This window comes from Psammomys obesus, unplaced genomic scaffold (assembly GCF_907164565.1).
Source record: "Psammomys obesus unplaced genomic scaffold, mPsaObe1.curated_primary_1811, whole genome shotgun sequence".
In the NCBI taxonomy this organism is placed as follows: Eukaryota; Metazoa; Chordata; class Mammalia; order Rodentia; family Muridae; genus Psammomys; species Psammomys obesus.
In genome coordinates this window covers 14757585-14777092 of record NW_026596101.1, presented here as the reverse complement: position 1 = coordinate 14777092, position 19508 = coordinate 14757585, and the positions used below count along the sequence as shown (strand labels likewise).

The 19508-nt window shown below is 44.5% G+C and overlaps 1 protein-coding gene across 10 annotated transcripts in view; it reads right to left on the bottom strand.

Moving 5' to 3' along the window:
- Foxp1 (forkhead box P1) overlaps nucleotides 1–19508 on the bottom strand; it is a 382214-nt gene that overhangs the window by 226445 nt on the left and 136261 nt on the right. For 8 of the 10 annotated variants that reach the window (XR_008722666.1, XM_055628587.1, XM_055628591.1 and 5 more), the window contains one exon: nucleotides 8600–8790. Coding sequence is in view for 9 of the 10 variants with exons in the window: in XM_055628587.1 (XP_055484562.1) it covers nucleotides 8600–8779 (180 nt within the window). In the remaining variant the exon portion in view is untranslated. Of the gene's footprint in view, nucleotides 1–8599; nucleotides 8791–17781; nucleotides 17801–18039; nucleotides 18101–19508 lie in introns of those variants that run through there. The other 2 variants (XM_055628589.1, XM_055628590.1) reach the window with 2 other exon arrangements.

Here is a 19508-nt window from a genome sequence, read left to right as displayed (position 1 = left end):
TCCTTCCTTCCTTCCTTCCTTCCTTCCTTCCTTCCTTCCTTCCTTCCTTCCTTCCTTCCTTCCTTCCCTCTTTCTCTCCCTTCCTCCCTCCCTCCCTCCCTCTTCCCAGGCTGACCTGGGACTGAAAGGCACTTGCTGTGTGGCTGAAGATGACTCTCAGCTCCTGACCCCAGTGACTGTGGGCATGTGCCCTGTACCCCACTAAGAGAGTGTGATGTCATCTCAACACAACTGAGAACCATGTGGGAAGAGAGTCTCCCTGCGGGACAGTCTCCCTACCACAGTATGCCACCACTGGGCTGTGTGCTGGGAAGTATCAGAGAAAGAAAAGGACCTTGCTTCCCTGGTGGGACTTCCGAAATTCATGCATCGGAGTGAAGGAGGGAAAGGGAGGGGACCGATAACAGACTGAGTCAAGCAAGTCCAAGGTGGGTGGCCCATTATTAAATGCTGGACTAACAGCTAGGACTCTCCCAGGGATTCCTTCCCTTCTGGCTGGGAACTCAGGCCTCACACAGGTACGCTTCCACCTGCCTCCCCAGCAGCTCCTTCTGCTGCAACCACTTTTCTCGTCACTCCTGCCCAATTCATGCAGCCTTTGCTCTTGCTTTGCCAGTTCAGCCATGCCAATCTGGTCCATACATTTGCCTTCACCACAGGAGTGGGCAATAAAGAGCTGAGTAAAAATCATGTAAACAAATGAACAAATGAAGTTCTACAGGCCAGAGTGGAGGGTGAATGGCTCTCATCTGAAATGCTTGAAGTCAGATTTTGGAAGGCATAAAACTCTATTTCTAAGACAAATACAAGTCTCATGACCTGAACATCAGGATAAAAAGGCAACAGGTAGAGGAATTTCCACTTGCCGCTTCTGCATGCTTCTTGCACTGAAATGGAGACCTCACCAGGAGGAAAATACTACATTGAAATATCTACATGGGCTTACTGGTTAAACATTCCTATATAATAATAATGCTAATGATAATAATTATTATTATCCCAAATGCTCCCCAAACTGAAACTTTTTTTTTTTTTTTTTTTTTTTAAGAATCAAATCAGGCCTTAGTTTTAGATTTCAGCGATATGGGGATTTGGGAGTTTCCTGACGCTCCGCCTTATTAAGGTTTAGAAAGATGTGTTCCCTACCCCACAGAGGATCCTGTACTGAAATCATGATCCACATCTAGTGACACTATTACGGGTGGTTCTGGGGCCTAGGTAGAGAAGGCAGGTCCCTGGGGTCATGTCTTCAGACTGAGTCTGGTCCTCAGCCACCGTTTCCTGACCACCATGAAGTGACCAGCTCTGCCAAGTGCACCTATCACCATCACGTCTGTTCCACCATGAGCACAGACATGAGGGAGCCAAGGATTCTAGGTGGAAATCTTTGAAGCTGTGAGAAAAGAATAAACTTTTCTTTCCATCCTAGCCGGCTTCTCTCAGCTGTTCGATCAGAGTGGCACAGTCCGCAGTACACAGGACAGCACCCTCATTGGTTCAAGCATAATAAAGCTGCATGGCAGACAGTCAAGGAAGCTGAGTGTTTTCTCACGAGAAGGGAGGAAAACCCAACACAAGTTCTGTCTCTGTGAAGTGAATCAAACACTGCTGGTAAAGTGTCTCTGGAACATTATGACACTTCGTAATTACAATAGATTTGAGGAGTTCAAAGTCAGTGATGAAAAGAAGCTTTGGAACAGGGGTTTCAAACCTCTCCCTCAACTTCCTCCTCAGGACTCTGAAGACCACTTGCATTCATATGGCCATTCTTCTTTGTCATAAAAGCAGCCTGTCACTTGTGGCACTTTTTATCAAGGAATCCATGTACCACCTACAAGTACACTAGGCTCCATCAGGCTGGGCATGTTTACGTCATCCAAACTTCCATTTGGCCCCCTCAGCAGTCCTGTCAATAAGCCAGGAAGTTGCTACACAATGGTGTGGGTCCCCAGACCTTAGAGGCCTGTTGGAGGATAGAGGCCTGCTAGTGCTGCAGAGCAGACGCTGTTGCAACACTACTGCTAAACAGTCAACAGGTTATCGAGGAAAACCTATCTCCTCAGAGTTCAAAAAGGACTCTTTTGATTAGACAAGCTAGGAGGAGGATTGGGGTTTTTTTTGTTTTGTTTTGTTGTTAGTTAATAGACCAGGGCTTAAAGTTACCTTCACAGAGCAGCAAAGCACTCTCTTGAAGCTGAGAGAGGACAAGTCATTCACGACAAGATGATGTCATCTGGGATTCTGTTCCCATGATCTCTTACATAGAGAGGGTGCCCCCTCCCCATCCCATGCCGCTGTAATTTCCAGTGGAGAGATTAACGACACACAAGTGTTCAGCAATCACAACTTGAAAGAATTTCATATAATGCTCACAAGTTACATAAATCGTTGAAAGCAATAGTTTGATGGAAGGCAGGACTAAACTAACAGAGACGGGAGAGCTAAATTTAGCATTCAGGGTGAAATATGCTTTTTCCAGAAATAGGCACTGGAGGAATCAAGAAAAAGTGTGTGGGGGAGTTGTTTTTGTTGTGACTGCTTTTTCTTTACTTACCAGAATTATCTAAATTCCTGTCTCTGCTTTGTTTCAATTTGTTTGCAGGGTTCCGCTAACATTGGTATCACTGATTCCTACAAAACAGTTTTGTGCATCAATATACATATATTTTTTTTTGGGGGGGGGGATAAAATTTGACCTGGGAAATGTCTCTGATAAGAGTGTATCTCAACAGGACAATTCCTCTAGAGTCAGAACCAGGTTTTTACCTAGCTTCTAAGGAACGTGGTTAGCTTCTACCTTGTACTAGGTCTAAGCAGGGCACTCAATATTAGTAACGCTTTTCTCTACACTACCTTCTGTGGTTCTCAGCATTTCTTTCCTACCAACAGCATCGGAAGAGCTGCAGGCAGCTGCAGTGGGACAGGCCACTTCAGTCGAGAAGCAGCAGAATGATCGCGCTAACCTTGCCCGGTGCCTGTCTCACGTCCACACCTCTGGACCCACTTCGTCCAGGTCGCTCTGTGCAAAGCCAAGAACTGATGTTAACCTCTGGAATTTTCACATAGTCCCCTAAAGGGGCATGGCGTGCCTGAGAAACAGAGGCATGTGCTTTTCACATAAAGCAGCCAGCCGCTCTCTTGCTCGGTGCCCACTGGTAAGTTGAGTAACAAAGACCAATGAGGAGCTGCACGCCATCGCTTTGAACGTGAAGAGGGAAATACTTAAGTACTTTGTTCTTAGGCTAAAACCAAGATCCTCTAACCTTTCCTTACAGCACAGACATGTCTGTCCTTTTGCAGCCACCCTTTGGTTATCCACACTGCAACAGTTGAGAGAGTAGAATCACCCAAAAGACAACTCCCTGGGGGTGGCTGGGAGGATATTTGGATTAGATTAGTGTGGATGGGAAGACACAGTGTGGGTGACCTCTATGGGGTCCTAGAGAGAATAAACAGGAGAAAGCAAGCTACACACCAACAATCACCTCTCTCTGCTTCCTGACTGCAGATTCAATGTGACCACCATTAGATGTGTTTCTTCCCTCCTGTCACCATCACTTTCCTACCACGATGGACCATACCCCCAAACCGTGAGCCTGAGAAAATCCTCCCTTCCTTGAGTTGCTTTTCTAGGTATTCTGTCACGTCAACAAGAAAAATAACTAACAGGGTTACCCAAATCCACACACGCCCTAGCCTCTACTCTAACATGGTGATGTATTTGCATGGAACTTACCCATACCCTCCTCTCACAGACTTTAAAGGAATCTCTACATTATTTACAATAACCCAGCACAAGGCAAATGCTATATAAGTAGTTGCTACTCTTGTGCTTAGGGACTAAAAACAAGAAAATATGGATACGCTCAGTTCAGATCCAATTGTCCTCTGGAACCTTAGATCCACGATTGAATGTGTTAACAGAACCATGCATACAAGGAGCTGACTGTGAAACCCGCTGTGTCAGTATCCACGATTTTGCCAGGTTCCTCTGATCATCCATCTGCTAAACCTTCTTTGAATGTACGTCACCACACTCTTCTCCCATGCCTTCAAAGAGCTGATCCATTGTCTCTGAGATTCCATGCTCCTGTGCTGCCATCAAAATTTCACATCCCTCTCCTACAACCACAGTGGGACCCGATCATTCTCTCTCAGGATGTTTTTGAAAGCCCTCCCCTATAGTTTCTCCCCTTCTTACCTCTTTGCAGGTCACTGAACTTTTTTTTTCTCTTTGTTTACATTGTTAACTTGAAACATACAGCCTTTCTCTTGACCAAAACCTCCAACATTTTAAATCAAGTATCAGAGGAGCTACAGAAAATAAGCCCTTCATCACTTATTTAAACCCAAGTAACAAGCACTGAAATTGCAAGCATGGCATATCTTTTTTTTCTTTTTTAATGACTTTCTCACCCATTCTCTGAAAACTGCTCTCCTCATATATAAAACGATAGCCACACCTCGAAAGCACAGGCTCTAAAAATCTTCCTTTTGCTGATTTACACACAATAAAAATGGCAGGTGGTACAAAAAAATTAGCCAATTAGCCCCCCCCCCCGCACAAAAGAAAGCACCCATCATTTTAAAAAGGAGATGTTGTGAAGACATAGCTGTTTTATTTAACAGCTATTCATCTCTATTGAATAAACATTTTCTGGTATGCATTCTGTTAATTGACCTGCCAGCATATGCTGTATATGGAGAGACTTCTAAACATTATGTTCTATGTAATATGCTTATCTGAAAAAGCTCTCATTTGCAGCAATATGGAAATAAAATCCTGCTTTCAAAAATTCAAGACTTTTCAAATGCATTAATCCGCATGGTTTATGAAATTGCTGTGGACATTTTAAAATCCTTCCTTTAAGGAGGGGGGGGGAAACATTAACAATCAATAATAGTATCTGTTGCTGAGTTCCATAATGGAGTAGTCATTCTCCAACAGGGAACTCAGAGACACAGGAATGGGGGCAGGCATAAAAGGAAGCAGAAAGCAGTCATGGTATAGGGTAAAAGAACTACTCAAGGGCTGTAAGAGTATGTTCAGAATTGCTATCAAATTACATTATTAGAAAGCCATTGTAATAGTTCCAGGGCCTGGATATAAATAGAGTTGAAACGTTATTGAGACAATAAGCTTTGTTTTGAGGAGGGTAGACAGGGCACTTGCGTGGGGTGGGCTCCTCCAACTAATGGCTGCTCCTCTTCTTGGCTGGTAGCTTCAGAAAGTGGTATATCTTCTAGCCTACATGCCTGGCTGCTTTGCCTACAGGGCAGGGGCAGTACTCTGCTGGGCGGAGCCACAGTGCACCACAGGGCCCCAGGGCTCCCTGTCTTCGGCAGCGATTCATCTCCCAACAGTTGCTGTCCTTGTGCAACAGTCGCCCAAGGTTGCCAGACACTCCGCTTTTTAGAGAGTGGATGAGAAAGCAAAGCCCTCCCATTTCTCCAGGCTGTCAGCTAGATAATTCTTTCAAACAAATTCTGTTTGAGACTCAACTTAGGCAACCAATGGGGTCACTATGGTAGTGGCTCTTTGTGAGAGCTGCAGCTTGTGGAAAAAAAAAGGGGGGGGCACTTACTGTCATTTGTAGTCATGGTGGGTAAGAAAGAGCCCAACGCAGCTCACTGGGCAACACCCTCCCAAGAGCCCCCGGCTGAATCACACCAAAAGGCCGTGGTACAAGTAGAAGATTCTGAACCATTCCCTGTAACTCACGGTGTAATTAACTCATTTTTACACCAGGCAGCTTGAAGCCAGATCTTTGTGTTTCGTGGACTTCTGACATATTTTACAGTTCTAACTCTCTTCCACTGTCCTACATTAATCAAAGCTGTAACCCCTGTTGTCTTTGTACTGTGGAATCAGAATGTGCCCCTGGCGAGGAATGGGGGAAAAGTCAACAGGAATTAAATTTCAGTGTAACTGTTTACTCAACTGTGGCCTGCAGATATTGAAATTTTATCCGTGGTTTTGTGTGACTACCGCAGTAATGAATTCAGCATGGCTGCGATTTTCTCAGTGCTCGCATTCTCACTTCGAGTAAAAAAACCTGCAGGAGAAAAATGACGAAAACCACGCAGGTCCACTAGCAAAACTCACTATTTCTCCATACAGTTTAATTGCTGCTGTTTTCCGGGCGGCAGAAAACTTGGGGATCTTGGGGGGGGGGCTGGAACATTCGCGAGCCTGTGGTTTTTCCTCTTGTCACCTATGTACTCCCATTTTCCCCACCAACCTGTGCAGAGGCGGCTCTTACACAGGGAGTCAAAGCAGCTGCTGATGTTTTATAAGGCCTGAAAAGGCTTGCCAACCACAATAAGTGGGGCTTTAGCCACAATCCTAGACCCGATGGATGCCTTTCTCCCTCAAACATATCAGTGACAAATAGACAGAAAATTGCCGTGAAATATTTATTTTCGAGTTTCGCAAAGTGGAATCAAAAATCAAGTACTTGAACACTGTCTGAATGACCATTTAACAACACATTCTTCAGAAGAGCTCAAGCCTAGGTAACTTGCTGGTGACTCACTATTTTTAAGAAAGATGCAACTGAAATCTGCTCTTTTGCTGTTTGTTAAAATGTTTTTTGTTTTGTTTTTGGGTTTTTTTGTTGTTGTTGTTGTTGTTATATTTGGGTGTAAGAGAGGGAGGGGGGATTTTGCAGAACTTGTTCCTCTCTTACCATGTGGGTGCTGGGCATTGAACTCAGGTCCTCAAGCTTGGTGGCAAGCAAGCATTTATACCTGCTGAATCTTTGGTTAAGTACTTTGAATATTCTGAATATTTGTCAGTCGTTCTGGTAAAATTCAAAAGAAGTCAGTCTCCCACTAACTTAACTAATGTACTCTAGACAAAAATGACTTGGGATGTACATTGCATTAGCCCCATCGCAACTACCTCATAAAGACATGGTTGATCTTGCCCTCCATCTTAATGGCACAGGAATTGGTATCCTAAAAATCCTAACTACCCATCTAAGCACAAATAGATGAGGATATCCTATAGATGACCACCAGCACAAATGCGCTCTTGCCATTTACTGCCGGGTTTTGCTAACAACCTTGACGGTTAGGACTCAGCCATCATGCATTTAAATTACGTGCACAAAACTAATACAACTCAAGTGGCATAAATTCTAGCTGATAGGGTGACAGAGGCAGAAATGGTTGGGGTGGCAAGAAAAGAGGTCAGATCACACCCCAAGATCCCCAAGAACTGGCATGTTTTGTCTGCCAACTCTCCTTGCTTTTTCCTTTTCATTTGGGCCTTTCCCCAAAATGGTTCCCTGGTCCCATGCTACATCCACAAATATTTAATGGGTTCACAGTCTACTGTGGTATTTTAATGATGTATTTAGAATACTGACATAGTTTAATGCATGTCTGTCACTCAACTATTTGGGAGGTGGCAGCAATAGGATGGGGAGTCCATGGTCAGCTCTGGCTACACAGCAATTTCAAAGTCGGTACCCTGAGCTCCATGAGAACTGGTCCCAGAAAGAGAAAATGTCAGCCTCTTCCCAAGAGCCCCAGCCCTAAGAATTTGATTCAAATTTTTAAAAAGTCGTTTGAAAGGCTTGTCCTTTTCTCCTATGGCATTTCCCAACAATTTCTCTATGGAAAAGTTACAAAATTTCCTCAAGATATTTCATTCTCCCCCCCCACCCCCCAAATACCTGATTACAAATGGTACCACAACTACGCGCAAGATAAATGAATCAAGGGCAAAACCTGCCCTGTTATCAGCAGCAAAAACTCGTAATATTTCCTGATCCCACAGGGTGGGAAACCAAATCCAGTCTTCAAGGAAATGCTATTTACATTTGAAGTTTTACCAACACAATACCAAGTCTTAGGTCACCTGTACCACTGGGAAATGGTTCAACAGTCACTCCCAAGGACTGGCTTCTACCCTGGGAGGGCAGAGAGGGAGTGAAAATGTCCCAGGCAAGGGACATGTTGAAGAGGCCCAGACAGGAGAGCAGTTAAAACAACACCAAGATTTTAGCCAACACCGTCTGCTGTCAGACTCCAGGAAACATACGCAAACTCCTACAACCTAGTTCCTAGAGGTAGGAAGTCACGTCCCAAACTGATACCTGTCTTATAGACATGGCCCTGTCATTAAACTGTGTCCACTTATATTTCTATTTGTCTCTGTTTTCTTTATTTGATGACCTATATTTTTATTTGTCTCCGTTTTCTTTGTATTTTCTCCTCTCTCACGTGGTCCTTATTTCTGCCTCCCCTAGCTCTGATTTTCTTTCTTCATAAGGTTTAAGAATGCTTTTATTTAAGTACTGTTTTACTTCTCAGCTACTTATCTAAAGCATCAACCATTTTCTTCCAGAGAGTCATCTTAACTGAATAGTCAAAGTTTAGGTGAAACATTGAGGGTAGAAGAGACAGGCTCAAGGTCCATTCAACTTTAAGTCTAACATTCATTATCCAGTCAGACCCAGCACCTCCCCAGGGTTTCAGACTTAGTCTCAGCCAGGAGGACCCCAGGATGCCTAAGAATATGCAGATGGAAGGGCCTGCAACCTGGACAGTGGCTCTGGTCCCACTCACCACCCCAGTCCCAGCCAGGTACCTGCTGCTGCTGCTGCTGGACGTGGGGAAGGTCGGCTGCCCCCAGATCCACCGCTGGTGCCTCCCCGTTGGATCGGCCTTCACGAAGTGCCCCGCACTCTAGCAAGTGGTTGCCACTGCTGGACCCGTTCTGGATGGCTGATCCGTTACTTTTTGTCTCAGACCCAGATTCTTGCATCATGACTCAAAAACCTGAGAGAAGGATTTCCAGAAGGGGGGGGGGGGGAAGGAAAGAGAGAGAGATGGGGAGGGGGGAGAGAGACAGCTGTTAAAACAGTTGCTGTTCAGGAGTTCTGCCTTAACATGTTGCCAAACTCTGTAAGCAGTTGTCATTCTCCTTTACTTTTTTCTCCCACATGAGCAGACTGGTCCCCTACATTAGGACTAGGGGGCTGTCACCCTCAAGTCAAGTGCCAGTATGATTTCAAAGGTATCATTCATTCCCTTAGGAAAAATAAGACAGGTTCAGGAGATCCGAGAAGAATTTAGGAACCAATTTCTCTGACCTGGTTTGGATATTTTGCTAAAAACCAAAATACTTGAAGTCATCATACAAGGTATAAATTTAAAATATGATCAGGTCCAGACGCTATGAAGCAATGGAACATGCCCAGAGAAGAAATATTCTCCAACTTAAGTTTATCAAGTGACAAGACACAAGACCCCTTGAGGAAATGAGTGTTTAAATCCTGCAGTCAAACACCAAAACCATAGTAAGGATTATAAATCCTTGGTACCATCTGGGCAGCTACAAATTGGGCATTCCTTGTAATATAGACCACTGTTAATAGAGAGAGACGGGCAAAAAGGAACTTTCTATTTTTCAAATGTTTAATGAATCCAGACTATGATGACCACTGTCTGTGAGGAAGCACATTCAATGCTAATTTTCCTCATGGTGGATTACCGATCTCCAGGGTGGTAGGTATAAGGGCTGATGTTTTAGGGTGATCCTTCATACTATTAACTTTGGAGAGACGTGTGGTCTACCTAGGCAGACCACGAAAAGGTCAGATTTTTTTTTCTATTTTAAAATTTAATTTATTTTTTTATTAATTACAATTTATTCACTTTGTATCCCAGCTGTAGGTCCCTCCCTCGTGCCCTCCCAATCTCACCCTTCCTCCTTCATCTCCTCCCATGCCCCTCCCCAAGCCCACTGATAGGGGAGGTCCTCCTCCCCTTCCATCTGACCCTAGCCTATTGGGTCTCATCAGGACTGGCTGCATTGTCTTCTTCTGTGGCCTGGGAAGGCTGCTCCCCAGCAAGGGGAGGTGATCAAAGAGCCAGCCATTGATTTTTTTAAAGTCCTACATGTGGGGCTTGGAATATGGCTCAGTGGCACAACACTTGCCCAACATGGATGGGATACTGGGTTCACTCCTTAGTGCTGCCAGAAAGTAAATTAATTAAATAAAAAAAACTAAAGTACTAAAATGTCTACCAGGAAAAAAAAAATATGGTATAAAATAAATAGAGAAAAATCTGTTCTCTCCTTTTATGTTTCAGAGCTTTTTTCCCCCCTTTTTGGAAATTGGCTACTATGACAAAGCTCAGGATGGCCTTGAACGCGAAATCCTGTGCCCCCCTAGGTGCTAGCCTTACAGGCAAGGACAATACCTAACACTAATTATACAACTTCATTGTTGTTACTCTCTGAGCAAAAGTAGGATTAGTTTGGGGAGCCAGATTAGGTACCCAACCAGGACAAAGTACGACTACTGACTGCCTGTGGCACTGTGCTAGACTCTCCATAATGCAGGTGATTCCTACATGTTCTGTAGCCTCCCAACAACAATCACCAGGTCTACTTCAGAGAGAAGACAACTGAAGCTTGAGATGGGGAGACGGCTCAACAGGTGAAAACACTTGCTACATAAGCCTGGAAGCCTGAGCTCAGATCCTCGGAGCCCAGATAAGAGCTGGATTCAGGAAAAAAAAAAAAAAAAAAAAAAGAGCTGGATTCAGTAGTAAAAGCAACCATCTATGAGGCAGCTAGTCTGGCTTGTGTAGCAGCAAAGGAACCCTTTCTTAAACAAGGTCGGGATCTGTCCTCTGACCTCCGAACATTCACAGTGGCATGCATGTGTCTACACCATGCCCAGCCTCCACCACAGGTAAATTATGAAAGGGGGCAAGGGGCTGGGAAGAGGCCTTGTGAGCTAATTTCACGTCCACTGTGCCACAGCTAGCCACGGGGAACACAGGATACTCTATTGGATGCTTGAGCGCTCACTCACTGAAGGCTGGGGTACAGGGTCACAAGCCTAGTTCACAGGCTAGGACTTGGAAAGGAAAAATATTAGTCACTAAGGGAAGCAGTCAGTTCAAACATCAAAGCTGAGAAATGCTCAAGTCGTTAAAACTTTAACGTGAATTCCAAATGCCAGACAAAACAGAAGACATTTCATTCGCTGCCACGTCGAACCTGGAACACTCTGGACAGCCTCACAGGAGCCTGCGCTTTTGTTAAACACTAACAGAAGCCTGTTCTCTGCTGCTTGCCTGGAAACCAAACAGAAGAATGCCCACTTAAAAACTCACATCTCATCGGTCTTCAGTACAGTCGACTGCAGCTACAATGCAGTTTTCGGGAACTCAAAGACATGCTTTCTCAGTTAGTCCAGTTCCGGAGTTAGGAACGGCATTTTGTGTTAACAGGTGTCAAATAGAGAGAGCGACAACAGGTGATCTCGCTTGTCTCTTTGGGTCAGACTTTTCTGGTAATTACTATCCTTTAGAAACTGCCTGTGGCTCCTTCCCTCCCACCCTGAAAAGAATCTATCAAAACAGAACAAAACCTAACAAACGCCAAGTAAACAAAATGCCGCCCCAAAAAGATACAAGACAGGCACCAAGAAACCGGCAACATGAAAATATTTCTCCATCTCAAAACAGCCAATGTGCCCAAGCCTGGGCGTTTTTCTTAGTGCTTTACTTTCTCTACCGTACACTTGCCCATTTCTGTGTTTGGGTTCCTAACAGAATAGATTTCGGGCTCGATGTAGCTCAGCGGCACAGCACGCGCCTTGCATTCGACAAGTCCTAAGTCAGTCCCCCATACTGCGAAGCAACAAGGGAGTGGAGAGGTATCTCAGGGTAGTTCGCAATAAAATCCATTTATTATTAGTTACAAAGAATGCTACCTAAACAAAACAGATGATCCCCATCTTCTTGAAAGTCGGCCTATGCCGAAGAGCAGACTGGCAGGGCAGGCAAATTGTCTGTATAAGCTCTCCACACCTGCTCTCGGACGGGAGAGCGCAGTCATACATTGTGTCCTGACGAAGCAGACCTGTGCAAATTCTGCTGGGATCTGGCGCCTGAGAACAGGTGTCTGGAAGCCTGACCCTTCTTTAGTTTCCTTGGTTGACACCATCATGGTAGGTGGGCTGAGAGCCATCTCTGATGCACAAGAGGAGGAGCATCTCCGGGCAGCTCCAAAACAGACTGCTCAGACCTTCAAGACAACTTGAGCAGCCCTGCGGCCAAGTGACTTGGCTCATGAATTGGGTTTGTGAGAGTGCAGGCTTTGGAACCAAAACCATATAAAGGATTATTTTGGTCTAAGGATGTCCTTAGCCGAGTGCTAACTGGGTACGTGCGCTACAGGAGTTTTCTGTAAGGTACAACAGCGATCAGGGACAAACAGCTTCATGAAATGGCCATTTAGAAAATGAGTTTTGGTGTCTTAAGAGTATTTCTGACACACTCTGGGCCATGAGTGTTTCTATCAAACATTCCAGGGCATTTCGTAAGCTTTTGTATCTCCATATAAAGCCCTCTGATACATTTCTTCAACTCCCAAGTCTCCAGGTGGGAGATAACTGTTATTCCCATTTCAGAGAGCAAGGACGAGGCTGGGGAAAGCACTGTCTTCTCTCCACAGAGCTCCGCACTCTTTTCTTGTAGAGGGTTTGTCCCAAGACCTTTGTTTGCTTACCCTCTGCTCCTCCTCTGAGACTCCCCCTTGTAATAAAGAATCACTTTGTCCCATGATGAACTGAAAGCACGTCACGTTGTGCGGGTGTCTATGGTTGCTTGAATGTGAGGACCGCATCTATGGAGGCTTCGGCCACCTCACTTCTCCCTTACGCCTTCTGCATGTGACCATGACCTGCTTCAAACATCTGACTGCTCATACACTGCAACCCTACAAGGCTGCCACTGCTGTGCCATGGCTTTATGGCTGTCAGAGCCATAAAGAAGCTCAAACCATACACTTGCCACCTCTCATAGAAATATGACAGAGATAGCAATTTCAAAGGCCCACTTTTTATTTTTATTTTTTTCAGCAGACTTTAGAAAATATAAGAACTGGGTCTTACATGCTTATTTATTGTTGTTGCCAACAGAGCTACACTGTGGAAACCTTCTGGAAAATTCATAATATCCAGGCCAGCGTATTTATAGTAAATTAAAACACAGCTTTATTATTATGATTATTTCCTTGGTTACAGTGTTGATGCTGAAAATTTAGGGAAAATAAAGCCCTTGTTATCACGCCTGTGAAAGATTTTAAGCTAACAAAAAGTTCAGTCTTGATTCCAGGGCAGTTAATTAAGGTTGACCAAGTCAGGCAGAAGTAAATTAACTTGGCTGATCAATTATTTATATGAAGCAGAATAAATGCCCTTAAAGAACTTGGTCTGTTCACAAAGGGATGTGTAAATTAAACTAAACAGTTTTGTAGAATATGTTTCTACTGCTTTGGGGAGAAGTGAAGTTAAGTGGAATGCCACTTCCAGGACAATGAGCAGAGGAACTGTGTATCACCATCTCTACCCATGCCAAAAGGGCAACCCTCTTCCTTACTGCACATTCTAGGGAGAGTGTAATGCTAAGGACACAACAAAGGCTGGGAGGGAGGGAGGGATGAAAGGAGAGAAGTCCAAGAGCGTTATGATCCCAGAAACAGTAAACATGTGTCTCTGTCTCATCAGCTACTTAACATTTTAGAGGTTAGCAAAGCAAAAGGATGGGCGCACTAGGTTCGTTTCTGGACTTTTTTTTTTTTTTAATCACTCATGTTGTATCAAGATTTTAAAGTCCTTCACAATCTTGAACCTAGCATTCAGAGGAAAAAGAAATACCAACAGACTCTCAAAAGTATGATTTAAAAAAAAAAAAAGCATGTATTTCTTTCAGGGTCTCGCTGAGCAAACGAACTGGTTCCTGTACAATACACACAAGGTTTACATGGTAACAGAAGACAAACAAAGGAGTTTCGAGGAGCAAGGTACAGTTACACGGTGGGGTGGCCTAGGACATCAAATAAGCCCCACCCTGTAGCCACTCATGGGGTTGCTCCCTCACAAAAGACAGGCAATGGAACAGCCCCAATGAGAGTTAAGGGCTCTTAGTGGAGCCTTGTGGGACTGGGGAGGCCACAGGTGCCATCATAAGGTGACCCTGGAGCAGGCAGCAGTAGGCGCCATACTCAGGGGTTAGGAAGCAAGACAGAAGGGGCGTGGCAGAGGCACCTCAACTGCCCACTTAATGCGGAGTCCCCCTCTACCAGCAGGGCCACGTGGTGGAAACAAAAAAAAAAAAAAAAAAAGAGGTGGGTAAGGAGGACAAGGCAGCCAAGAGGAAGAGTGACAACAGCTGTTCATTCCTCTTCGGAGAGGACACTGACAAGCCATGAGGGAACCCTTCAGATAGCCTTCTTTGTCTGCCCACAGCCGCCATGGGTCCCTGTTCATGGAGAGACCACCGGAGCACAAGTGAGGTGAGCCAAGTCCGGGTGCTGAAGACCCTGCTGTCCGACACCAAATTTTCATAATTCTAACAGAAAGGCGTAAGTTTTCTAAGGCATGGCACTTAAAAAAGTAATCAAGGGAATGAGCCGCAGGGCTATTTTAATGTATGCAAAGCTAGTGACCCACAGTAAATGGGAGGTTAGCTACCATGAATGCAAAGTAATGCACGCGGACTAAAGTCCTGGTCTGATGAGGGACGGCTAAAATTAACACCCAATTAATTTCCGAATTGACAAACAAATGAAACCCATAAATCTACTTTCTCATTAATTTTCTTGTGGTATAATTTAAAGCAGTAATATGAGGGCAAAAACTGAGCATTATCCATCATAAATATCAAAAGATAGCACGGTAACAGCGTAAATTATGCATATTACCTGTTGTTAAAAATGATTTATGTATTATCAACTTTATCACGCACTGTAGAGGTCTCCATCTATCTTGTGGAAAAAATCTGGGATTTCGGTAAAAGCTCAGGGGAAATGCAGCTGTCAAATGCACGCTCAAAACAAAAACACAACAAATGTGACCTCTTCTTGCGGCACATGGGGGAAAGGGCAAAGCGGCAATCATCCCAGGTAAGAGGCAGGGATTGCAGAAGTGATGCCCCAGCTTCCCAAGGACAAGAAGAACTGGGTCCAAGAAGGGAGCAGGTACAGGCACACGATGGATGAGTCTCCATGGCCAGGAGTGGGACATTCAAGACTATGAGCCTAAGGATGCTAGCTGTACTTCCGAGTGATCACTGTGATTTGGTGATTCTCCTGCCTCCCTATGCTTCGGAGGAGAGAAAAAGAATTAATAGAAACCAGTTTGTGTTCCTCAATTAAACTGGACAGTTTACAGTTATTAACTAAATGGCGGGAGAGCCACTCTGACTGAAATGGTTCTGTTTTGGGCAAGGAGGACAGCTCAGTTAGTTAACTGCCTGCCTTGTAAGCAGGACCTGAGGTCAGTCTACAGAATCCACAATGAAGCCTGGCATGGCAGCAACTACTTGTAATCCCAGTGCTGAGGAGGTGGAGACAGGCTTAGCCAGCAGGCTCACGCTAATTGGGTAAGAGCTCTAGGCAATGGGGAAACGAGGAGCCCCTGTACAAAAATTAGATGGACAGTGTTCCTCATGAGATGTCCTCTGGCCTCCCACACTGGCACACATAGACGCACGCGTGCGCGCTAACCTCTCGAGAAGACAGAAGTGGTATCAATTCTAGCCACCAACTTTATACACCTACTTTCAAAATGCCATCTTTTTCTGTAAGTCTCTGGAAAGGATAACTTGTGATTGAAAAACCAGTTTATCATTAAATCACTGTCTTTTTTCTTCCATTTCTGGTTGTGACTAGGGATCAAACGTATGGTTTTGTGCATGCTGAAAAGTATTGACATAAAAAAAAACTATTGTCATTAAGATATATTCTCAACCTTTAGATATTTAGATATTGGAGTCATGGTCTTAAGAAGTAGTCCAGCTAGCCTTGGATTCACCTATTTCCTGCTTCATTCTCACAAAGGCTGGAACGAAAGGCATTTATCACCACTCCCTGTACGGTCACGTTAGATTTAAAGAGAAATAGTGCTGTCTCATTCATTGGGAATTCAAGGAAATCATCTGCAAACGGGGATGGAAGTCTACCTTGTGGCTGTGAGCAGTTAATAGACAGAAGGGCAATTCAGGGGGACTGGAAATGGTAGAGAACAGGATGTTTAACTTCCTCTCTAACCCATGACGTAGAAGCAAGTTGGCAGAGTAGGTTGACAATAAAATAATGCCCTAACAAAAGCCAAGGCTTTTCTTCTCCAGCAGGTTTTCAGTGTGAACACAGGAGCCTTCACATGACCAAGGAGAAAGGATTTCTGGCTCCCCATATTCTGTCAGCAGTGCACTGGAGGGACGCCGTACACAAGCTTTCAGGACACTGGTCTTGATAAATCACCGGTCAGTCCAGGCAACAAGCCCCCAGCCCCACCCCAGCCTCGACGTGCGCCTCTGAAAACTGCTTAGAGTCTGAGATGCTGAACTCCACTGCTTTGCCCCCTTTTCTGCTGAGATGCTGGACTCCACTGCTTTGCCCCCTTTTCTGAGGAGGTACCGCTATCCCAGCAACAGCAGACCGTCCCTAAGAAAGGCCACCCACTAGGCAGCACACTAGAAACGAGTGGAGAGTGCGGTCCCACTTCCTGGCACATTGAACCGCCCTTGTTCACTCACGTCATTAAATGAGAGCAAAAGGGAGCTTTGCCAATCTAGGGTAAGCTGTTTGCTTTGCCACAAGGAAGCCGCTGAAGGTCAGGCGTGAAGGGGCCAGGTGCTCCAAGAGAACACAGTTAAAACACATTCCCCCCCCTCCCCCCAGAAAATAGGGTTTAGGTTTGAGAACTACCAAAGCCTGCTGAACTTTAATCATCGGAACTTCCGAAAAGCTGAGCTCTCTCATGAAAGGCCCAAGCAGAATAAAGCAGTTCAGAGAAGGGTATTTTCCCATTTCCATATTTCATCTAATTTAATGTACACAGGGCCAGGTTCATAGCATCCACTAATGAGTGGCAGGTCTGACGACACACTTCATGTGTGTGCATCCTTGCCTGTAGCCCCTAGCCACTCAGGTGAGCAGAATGAACAATATGTTCACAGCATCATGGCAACACAATGAATGCAGGTCATCAGGCTTCTGTTGCCTGCGTTTCTCTGTTGTGTGAAAGGAACAATTATTTAATTTTATCCTTCAAAAACTCTAAGAGACAGTCCTATATATCTTGCTCCTGGAAGTTGCTCTCAGACATATTAGTTTCTCTGAGATAAAAAGACACCATTTTGCCATTGAAGGTCAGAGGCACCCTCCCACCCCCACCTCCCAGGCCAGCCTGCACCCTCACTCTAAGCCGTGCGCTCTGTATCAGGTAACTGCTGTGAAATACAATTCAGCATTAGAACGAAGGGAAATTTAGAAACAGTAACACATAATCATTAAAAAACAAGACCCAACAACAAAGATGGCGAGAGCTGAGTTTTCTCTGCTGTCTACAAAACACCAAAACAGACACATCTCATCTGAAGAAGTTCCCATTGTCAACGGGACAAGAGTCACAGGCTACCAAAGCCAACTAAAGAGACTCCAAAGCTTGCTTTACTGAACAAGAAATGGCACAAGGCATAAATCCAGCTTAAAACAAAAAAAGAGGAAGAGTGACACGTTAGAGTAAAAATATCGATCATACAAAGTATGTAAACTATACATTAAAAGTGTGGTTCCTTCAGAGTTATGCCACGGTAGCCCCTTTCAGATTTTATCAAGGCTAACCTCCCACACACACTTTTCAGACTTAACAGAGAATACACTTAACAGCCCAGATCAAACCAACCCCACCTGATAGCACATGAGGCAGAGACAGAGAGGCAAATGAAGCCCAAGGGCTGTACCTTCCAAGAGCTCCTTTCGTTCATAGTCCAGGCCTTTCCTCCCTCCACCTTCTAAGTCCTTGTTTGTCCCACAAAGAATTGCCTGGCCATCTGATGCTCTCTGACTGAGCTGGTGGCCTTTCAGGAGATCTCACCCCGCTCTGAAGAAAGCAAACAACTGCATAGATATCATTACACTAAGGAAATCTCTTAGAAAAGCCAAACAAGTCGCTAATCTCCCCAGCCCCTTCATCCAAGCAAGAGATAAGAAAAGCAAACCTAGGGCGCTTTCAACCGCATTCCAGGGACAGGCTCCCCTTTTTTTTCTTTATCGAAATTCTAGCATTTAAGTCTTGTATGTGTGTATTTGTGTGCGGTGTATTTTTTTTCCTTCTTCTTTTTAAACAGACCTTACAGGATAAACGGCTGCTTCCACCCGCAAACAAAGCAATATTTGTTTAATAACGATTGCTGCCATGGGTACAGTAAACAGGGGGCCCAGCATTTGTGTTTATGAACAAACACATCATCTTACCGGAGCAATTTAACATTAACCAGGTGGAATAATCAACAGATTTCGTAGGTGACATCAGGGGCAGGGTAAAGTAAACAGAACTGGGGAGGAGAAAAGGGGCAGCCTCCCCAGAATCAAGGTCGAGGTAAGGAGGTAAATGCGTTGCAGAGTAAACAGCTGGGGAAAAGGCAAGATATACAAGCCGTCATTCTTCTGACATTTAGAGAGGCAGGAAGGTTGTGAGTTACATGGATCAGCTGCTGACCACCAGGAAACCCAGCTGGTTGGAGACCCGGCCTGCTTGTTTGCACAATGCCATGTTTGTGGGTAAACAACAATGTGTTGTTACCAACTGGCATTACTCATCATGGAAGCCAGGGTGAAGCAAGCAGAATCTGCTTAACTCCTTCCTGGGGACATTACCTAGAGTTTTTATAAATATCCATTAAATACATATATACCATGACACATACCCTATTCAAAGAAAAATAAAGCAGCTCACCCAAAAGAGGCAGGCCAACCTTGGGAAACTCCCTTTTATTTTGTGGCTTGCAGATAAAAATACAACACAGGCTTCGGTGTGAAAGTACCCAGGGCTGAACCTGGATTCAGCTTTGACAAAGCCTATGATGTTTTCATGTTTCAGGAACTCTCCGTTAACTTCCCAGGTTCATTTTCTTTTATCAGTGAAATACATGGGTCAAACATAGATCCTAATTCTGAGTGTTTCTTTCAGAACGGAAACCCGGATGCTTTCCTCCTCTACGTGCAAAACCTCTGTAAACCCACTGGGCCAACAAATACACAGGTAGACCCATCAAGGACTCTGCAAAATTCAAACTATGCCATATAAAGATAGCGTCCTTAAAAAAATGATATAAATAGTCAGTTGATGGTATATTACACTGCTAAGGAGCTCCCTGTGAGATTAGCATTGGGGGGATAGAAGGGCGGAGGGAATCGTATCTTTGCAAAAGCGAGAATGAATTAATTCACCATGTCCATTAAGAAGAAATATTTAATCTTCGAAGATTCACTTCACATGTAAACTGCCATACACAGCAAGCTGACTTACAGTTACTATGACATTATCACACCTTATCAGAAATGCTATATTTAGGGATTCAATCTACAGGGAAAGCATTAGCTTGAGCTTATTTTACAGATATCATAACATCATTAATTTTGGTGTGTGTGAAGAAGACTCCAATGTTACTTAACATCTAATAAGAAA